This window comes from Lipotes vexillifer, unplaced genomic scaffold (assembly GCF_000442215.2).
Source record: "Lipotes vexillifer unplaced genomic scaffold, Lipotes_vexillifer_v1.1 scaffold505, whole genome shotgun sequence".
Taxonomy (NCBI): domain Eukaryota; kingdom Metazoa; phylum Chordata; class Mammalia; order Artiodactyla; family Lipotidae; genus Lipotes; species Lipotes vexillifer.
In genome coordinates, this window is record NW_006785581.1 from 948543 (window position 1) to 956898 (window position 8356).

At 46.8% G+C, this 8356-nt stretch overlaps 1 protein-coding gene across 2 annotated transcripts in view; it reads left to right on the forward strand.

The window, feature by feature from the left end:
• The window catches only part of NAV2 (neuron navigator 2), a 412453-nt gene that overhangs the window by 279488 nt on the left and 124609 nt on the right, over window positions 1-8356 (forward strand). For both annotated transcript variants that reach the window (XM_007457623.1, XM_007457622.1), the window contains exon 11: window positions 7934-8056. In XM_007457623.1, the coding sequence (XP_007457685.1) occupies window positions 7934-8056 (123 nt within the window). The remainder of the gene's footprint in view (window positions 1-7933; window positions 8057-8356) is intronic.

Sequence of the window (8356 nt, forward strand, 5' to 3'; positions counted from 1 at the left end):
GCCTCTCACTGTTGTGGCCTCTCCCGTTGCGGAGCACAGGCTCCGGACGCTCAGGCTCAGCGGCCATGGCTCACGGGCCCAGCCGCTCCGCGGCATGTGGGATCTTCCCGGACCGGGGCACGAACCCATGTCCCCTGCATCGGCAGGCGGACTCTCAACCACTGCGCCACCAGGGAAGCCCTGCTTTCCATTCTTTAATGCACATTAGACGACGTGGGGACTTTGTTGAACTGCAGGGTCTGATTCAGGAGGTCTGGGATGCCGCAGTTCCAATAAGTTGCCAGCTGATGCTGAAGCTTCTGGTTCAGCGGCAGGTACAGGATGAGGCAGGTGTTGAGTTTTGTGGCATGACCCCTGCAGTGTGCCTTCTGTTCTCTTCAAGGAGCTTTGCAGCACCTAACTTTCGGAAATAAAGTCTGTGGCACCACGTTCACCCAGTGAGGCTTAATGGACCCCCCTGGGACCTTTTGACTCCTCCTTTACTCAGGCCTGCCTTTTCCCGCTGTTACCTCTGTCTCCGTGGCCTGCTGGAGCTGAGCTCTTGCCTGACTTGCTTAGCAACGTCTTTGCAGTGCTCCCCAGAGAGGCGTGCTCCGGTGACTAGGTAGCCAGAGTAGGCTCCAGACCTGCTGAGCCTGCCTCACTTCTGCAGACTTGCTTTCCTGCTACACCAGGCTCAGAGAATTGAGCCAGGGTTTCCCCAATCGTCTGACTCACTTCACAGCCAGGACTGACTCGATGAGATGGAAGTGAGATGCAGTTGAGCCACGGACAGAGCTGGTGCCCCTTGAGCTGTGGATGCTGCCGGTTGGTGGCTCCTGGCCATTGAAGGAACTTCCCTGCAGTGAAAGTGACATCTATTTGCCATAGCCCTGTTCTGTGCTCTGGCCTCGGGTGGCTGCTCCAGGATTCAGCGAAATAAGGGCAGATTTTGCTGGAAAGGGAAACTGAACTCTCATATCCTCCTAAAAAGAGCAAGATACCAGCTCGGGGATGTCCTGAAGAGCCAGCTGTCCTAGAGCACCCTGGGAAGTCGTGCTGAGCTCTGCCCCAACCCTGCTCCGAGCAGGAAGGTAGGAAACTGGTCCTGTAGGGGCACATCCCCCTCTGCCTCTGCCAGCAGAGTTATTGGAGGAGTTCCCTGAAAGACATGAACACCAAAGAAATGTTTCTTGATTATTTGTGTGGTCTAGTCTGGATTATTTATACCTGAAGTCGTATTATTGCAGGGAAACTAATGAAGAAAGACATTCGAAACTTAGACTTTCTCTCTGAAGGCCGCTGTAAGTTTCATTTCACTGTGTGTCAGTTTGGGGTGGTCCGTGATAGAGAAGCAGCAGCAACCTGTTCTTTGATTAGGACTCACCTTTATTTGAGTTTTAGATATTAAGGCTATGCAGTGGGTAGGGTCTTAGAATTGCTCTGTGATACGTTTCCGTACTTGTCATTGGAGGTGAGGGCAGCAGCGGGGTGGATTGGTAAATGAAATATGCCATAGTTGCCTCAGATTTTGTGCCTAAAACCTGAGGGCAAAGCAGTTTCCAAGTGTTTCATTAGTAAAATTTTAAGTGTTCACCTAAATTTTAGTGCTGCGGTCTTACTATTATTAATTATTTTTGCTGGAGAGGAAAACTGAACTCTCACATCCTCCCAAAAAAGAGCACTGAAAAGTTTAAAAATCTGGATTTCTCCAACCATTTTTTTGCATTTCAAATGCATCTTCTCCCCTTAAGTCAAATGTAGCAGATTCTTTTTTGTCACTAAGGTCAACTTTCTTCAGAAGGATTCAGGCAGCTTTGTTAGACTTGCTTGTCAGTTTGTCCTTCTATGACCCAGAGTGAAATTTATTCATCTGACTTCTAAGAGGCCCTAAGCTAAAGGGATCCTTTTACAGGTTGGTCCAGAAACTCAATTTACATCCTAATAAACTTAGAATATAAATGTCAGGCCTATTGTAATGGAGTAGAAGAGCACTGTGAAAGCATTGGTTGTTTGGGGACTTGGGTGTTGGTGAAACTCAGAACGCAAGGTCTTTTCATCCGCCCACATCATTTTCTTTAACCTTATACAACGAACTATTTGTTGATGTATTTGTTCATATATTTATATTGATGTTGGCGAGGAATAGTTTTTAAATATGCAGTTCTTTCATTCCATTTTTCTTTGCTATGTTCACATTTAAACCAAATGTGTGTCCCAGAAATACAGACAAGCTGACATTTCTTTGAAGAAAAGTAATCACTGAGGCTCGATTTTTTTTTTTTTTTTCTGTCGGTATTGCTTTCATTTCTTGCCTCTGAGAGTTTAAAATTTTTTTATGCTGTGCTCTATTAGGAATACACTGAAATACATCAGTGTACATATTTTTCTCCCTTCCCATCCCCTCTCACCTCCCCCAGTTCTTGACAGAAGGTGGTTTCCTTTGCGATTAGTGCGCGAGCCCGTTTGTGTTCCTTATGCGCCAGGTTGGGAACTTTGGGAAGGAGGGGTCCTCTTTCCCTCCTTCTGAAGGTGACTCACAGAGCCAGTTTCACTTGTTCTGTTGCCTCACTCTGTACATTTAAAGAAGGAGGAGAGATCTGTTGACAGTGTTGGACTCAGAATTTAGCGTATTTGTCCTGACAGGTCCTATGAGATTTCAAAGCTTTTTCATAGCTCCTGTCCCTTACACAGGATGCACCTATTTTGTTGAGAAAGTTCCTTGTCATAGGCTTGTTGCCTTCACAGGTCTGTTTTAGCTGGAGGGATGGTGAGGTCTATCCTGCAAGTCTGGTCATTCCCCGAAGGTCTGGGGTGACTCAGACAGGATCCAGACAAGTGGCGTGTTCTGAAAAATCTACAGGAGATATCAGTGAGACAGTGCTTGCCGAAAACGGAGTGTTGAATGGTGGAGGAATCGAAAACCTGTTACTCACTAGCTTACTACCTTCATAGCTTCCCTGGCTTCCGGGCAAAGGTCTCAGCCCTGCCTGGCCTCCCAGCCCTTCCTGACTGGGCCCCAGTCCCCTTGCAGCCCAGCTCCTGTCTTTGTTCCTGCTGCTCTGGCAACAGCAAACTACCTCCCATCCTCTTACCCTCCTCTTTGCTTTTGTACATGTTATCTCTGTGCCTAGATGGATCCTCCTCCTTTGGCTGGCAAACTCCTATGCACCCTTCAAAGGCCAGCTGAGACTCCTTCCCCTTTATGCACAGAGCCTGTCATACATCCATCTGGAATACGGCTCGTCCTGCAGTAGGAGAGTTACTTATCTACATATCTGAGACACTTGTTGACTTTGAGCTTCACTAAGCAGGACAGGAATGAGACCTTTCTGTCTCTGTAACCCCAGCCTGGCACAGAGCACGTAATATCTGTGGAATTGAAAGGGGAGGAGGGACTGCAGAGTCACTACTCAGAGATACGAGCCATTGCTGCTGCTGATAGTAACAGCAGCTAATCAATTGTAAGGGCTCCTGATATAGCAGGCTCTGGGCATTATACACACTGTCTCAGTCTACCCACCACGGCCCTGTGAGGTTAATCTGTAGTTTCACTCATCTTGCAGATGAGGAAACTGAAACTTACCCTCCAAAAGTGACAGAGCTGGGATTAGAACCCACCTACCTGTACTTGATTTTGACCTCAGTTTCCTTGTCTTCATCTAAAAAATAGAGATAAAAATAACACTTGATAAGACTCTTTTGAAGATGTCGTGACTTATGTGAGGCACTTAGCACAGCGCCCAGCAAGCATCAGTAACCGTTAGTATTTGCTAACAATGATGCACACAAGGGCCCTCAGCTAGCAAGGGGCAGGGGAGACTTTGAACCCAGGACTCGCTGACAAGTTAGAGCCATGCTCCTAACTCTGATGCTTGTGGGCCACCCCAGGGTGCCCCGGCCTTGAAAAGCAAGAAAAACACCCCACAGACACCCTGTCTCTTTAGCAGAGGCTCCCGCTCTCCATCCAGGAGCCTCTGGGCAAGCAGCGGAACCTCCACCCATCACTGCGGAACTCGGGAGGACAGTGTGGAAATTGTTCAGTTGCCTGGTGGCTTAGGACCCTAATGCAAGCCAGCATTAGGATATTACCAGCACCTCATTAGGCTCCAGCACTAATTATTTATTAGTGCTGGAGAAGGAAAGTGTGGCCCTGGTGCTCAGGGATTCGGTCCCTAGATCAGCTGGTTCCTTTCCTTCTGACCTCAGGCAAGTCACTGCATCTCCACGCAGTGGGAGCCTCTGATAAAGCTGCATCCCAGAGATGGGATGCAGCCATCCCTCCCAGCCTCCTGAGCCATCGGGAACATAAACCTTTACACCTTCCAGGGCGAGGGCTGGTCTTTTAGATCTGCACACCAGTGACGGCTTCATCTCTAAAATTATGCTTCCTAAAGAGATGAACTGACAGCAGTCTATATTAATGCATTCAGTAGCCAATTCCTGTAGAAATTTGAGTTGAACCCAAAAATGTATATTTTTCATTGAGACCAGAAGAGTTATTAAAAATATATACAGAGCTTTTTATAAATCAGACTACTGTATTTGGTGGATAGTAATTTTAGAAATAAATACTTTAAGTTCTTGAGTGTGAGGCTGGTTCAAGTGACAGCTATCTCCTGTGCTGTGCTGTCTTGCAGTGAGAGGACAGAATTTATTTTGAATATTAAAAAAAATATGATTGAATACGTGTTTACAAATCTCTGGGAGAAGAGGTAAATTCCCTCTTTTCCTTAACCACTTCTGACTCCTCCTTCCCTCCTTCCCTCTCTTTCTTTCTCTCTCTCTCCCTCTGTCTCCGTCTCTCTCTCTCTGTCTCTATCTCTCTCTCTCTCTCTCTCTCTCACACACACACACACACCCCCCACACACACACACAATGAATGAAACAGATTTGTAAAGAAACTGGATCGTTGTCACATTGGTTACATTTGATTCTGCCTTTCAGTCTTTGGTGCATTTGAGAAGGCAGAGGATCCTGATTTATCTTTGACTTTCCCCTCCTCTCTGCCTAAACAAAATCAGAATTCCCAGCAGTAGTTGACAAGCTAAGTTAGCACATCCAGTCCCATCTCTCCAAGACCCCCCACCTTCATCGGTGGTCAGTTTTTGACACCACCGTCTTGCACCCGGTGTTAGTGAGCTGGGGGCTGCAGCGCATCTCAGCTTTCAGTCTCTGGAATGCTCACCAGCTCTTGGCCTTCACAGAAAGCCAGGGCTGTGTATGTGTGGGCCTCCGTCTACATGCCCGGGGTAAGTGTAATTGCCCAACCGTGTGTGTTGTTTCACCAGCAATAAAAATCCAGCAGGGAAATGAATGCTAAAATTAGTTTGTCCTTTGACAAGATCTCCCCAGTTGAAAAATTTTTGTTTATCTATATGGCTGAGCAGACTTTGCTAAAATCGAAATTAACTGCCTTGTTTAATGGTGCAGCAGATTGTGTTTTGAAGAGCTTCCACTGAAATCTCCTTGAAAGGACATTTACTCTACAAAGTCTAGCCTCTGGCGGAGTTACTGCATTTTTCCGTAGGTGTTTTTTTTTTTTTTTTCTTTTTTTTAATTTTGTTTTTTTTTTTTTTCTCCTTATGTTAATTGTAGGATACACACATGAAGTCCACCACTGGACCCAGGATCACTACATCTGTTGGGTGACTGGGTGGGTGGGGGGATGGGTGGATGGATGGGCAGATGGGTTGACTGACAGGTAGACAGTTTACTTGCCATATGTCTTAGATGTCAAATTTGCTGACGTTTAAGAGGAAGAAGAACCTGTAATTGGTTTCCTCCCAAAATACTTTTTGCTAAACTTCACCCTATGGCTGTATCTTTGGGCTTCATTCAACAAAAGCAATATTTATTCAGCACTTAGTATGTGCTAGGCACATGGGATATAGATTTGAACAAAATAAAATAGTCCCTGCAATCAAGGAGTTCACTATCCAGCGTGGGAACCAAGCATCCAAAAGTCATTACACAAATAATTATTTAACTATAGCTGCAGTCACTGGGGTTTTTGGTTTTTCTTTTTTCCTTTTTCTTGAGGAATAAGTCAGATACCATAAAGTTCACCATTTTAAAGTGTACAATTCGTTGGGTTTTAGTATATTCACAGGGTGGTTTTTGTCGTACAGTTGAGTGAAAAAAACCAGTCTGTTGTGTTGTTTCGCTGGTGCACAAACCATCGGTTTGACTGACTAAAGCACATTTTCCATTATGCTGGCATTGTGATCATTAATGTCATAAACGGGGGATGAATGGGGCCATCGGAGAAGTCAGTTCAGACATGGTATCCTGGAAGCTGCCCTTAGGGAGAGTTCTTTTTTTTTTTTTTGCGGTACGCAGGCCTCTCACTGCTGCGGCCCCTCCCGTCGCGGAGCACAGGCTCCGGACGCGCAGGCCCAGCAGCCATGGCTCACGGGCCTAGCCGCTCCGCGGCACGTGGGATCCTCCCGGATCGGAGCACAAACCCGTGTCCCCCGCATCGGCAGGCGGACTCCCAACCACTGCGCCACCAGGGAAGCCCAGGGAGAGTTCTTTTGACCCAAAACAGAAGCTCCTTCTCACCCAAGATGGCTTCTGTGAAAACTTTCTTCTCTGACCCTAAGTTGACCCTACTGGTTCTGGGAAACCTCCACAGCATCCTGTAAGTCCATTTTTCTAAGAATATATCCTAAGAAGTTCCTAAACTAGAGGTGGAAGAATCTCAAGGATTGAGAACCCTCAGGATCTACGCCATATATTCTAAAGCCAAGATACCAAATGCAGTGAAACGTTCCATGATGTAGCTCAGCTGACTGTTGCAGCAAAACAACCACTCGTTCATTGGTCTTCTTACTTCCTATTATTTGACTTGAAATGCAAATCACTTGCACTTTGGGATGCATTGCAGGTCTATCTGATAGGGCCCATGTGGGAATTTAAGGGATCTGAGTTTGGATTCTGGCTCTGCTCGAATTTTGCTTTGAATTCTTGTTCTCCTCTGGAGATGGGGGTGGTGGCACAAGCAGTCTCCTTTGTGGGGTGTCGTGGAGGAGCGAAGGTACGTGAAGTAAAGCTGCTTTGGACCTGACCTACCTCCTACTGGTAGCTAATCTTTCAGGAACTGGTCTGATTGGTAGATAGTCAGCCATCTATACAGAACGTTTCAGGGGTCTCCCCTTCCCCCTGACAACACTGATTTCATCAGAAGATAGCTTTGTGGCATCACCGAGAGATCTCGAAAAGTAAAGGAGCATTACTGTTATTCAGAGAGTTTGGGACACCCCTCTTAAGACATCAGTATCAGAGGTGAAATTTACCCTTGTAGATAATCGAAGACGTTGACTGTCCTAATAACGTCTTCTGTTTCTACGATCTTATACAAATTATAGAGCACTGTGATATTCCTTATCTCACTAATTCTCACGTCCACCTTGTGATGCAGGAAGGCTGTGATATGCACACAGTTTAGATGAAAAACACAGGACTCAGAGAAATGACTTGCCCACGACGGCAAAGCTGGCTCTTGTATCCTCCATCTTTTCTTTCTCTTCCTCTTAAAAGCTTGCCTACTTTTTCCACTGCACTGTTCTGTAACATTTTTCCCTATGACTTGCCCGATGACTTGTCAGTTCCATTCACAGTACTTAGGTAAAATAACTGCTGACATTGAAAAGAATGTCATGAATGCATCTGACAGTTAATTTTATTTACTAGTTCTCTTCTGCTTCATAGATTCCTGTGAGTTTGGGTTAATTAAGCCGACTTATTTTTGCTAGCAAGCTGGTGATCCTTTGGGTTGAGTCAGCTGAGTTATCCCTGGGCTGTGATCAGTGACAGAGCCTTGGGAAAGCCTCAGTTCCTTCCCCCTTAGAGCACGGGATGGCCGTGCAGGACTTCTGGATATGAACCGCAGGATGGCCAGGACCTGCCCTTAACCATATACCTTTGCGTCATCCTCTTCTTCTTCCAAAGGTACATGACCGATGGTGGACTCGGCCTCTACGCCCGCCGCCTGAACCGGCTCCCTGATGGGATGGCTGTGGTGCGGGAGACCCTGCAAAGAAACACCTCCCTGGGCCTCGGAGATGCTGACAGGTAAGCCTGCTCCACTTGGCGTTGCCCAGGTGTGGAGGTCATTCCAGAGGGGCCTGAGAAATGAGGGCAGTGATAGTGAGAGCGGATGGGTGCTACTTGAACCCACCAGAGGTTGGGAGGCCTTGAAGCTGGGCCTCTGGTTAGGAGCTGGCACAGCAGGAGGGAGAGGACCGCTGACCAGCTCTCGCATCCTGCTTCTGGGTGGGATAGTGCTTCTGACAGCACGAACCCAGCGAGCTCAGGCTGGCCAGTTTTTGTTGTTGTTTTCAATGTTGCTACTGCATCTTCATCAGTTCAGCA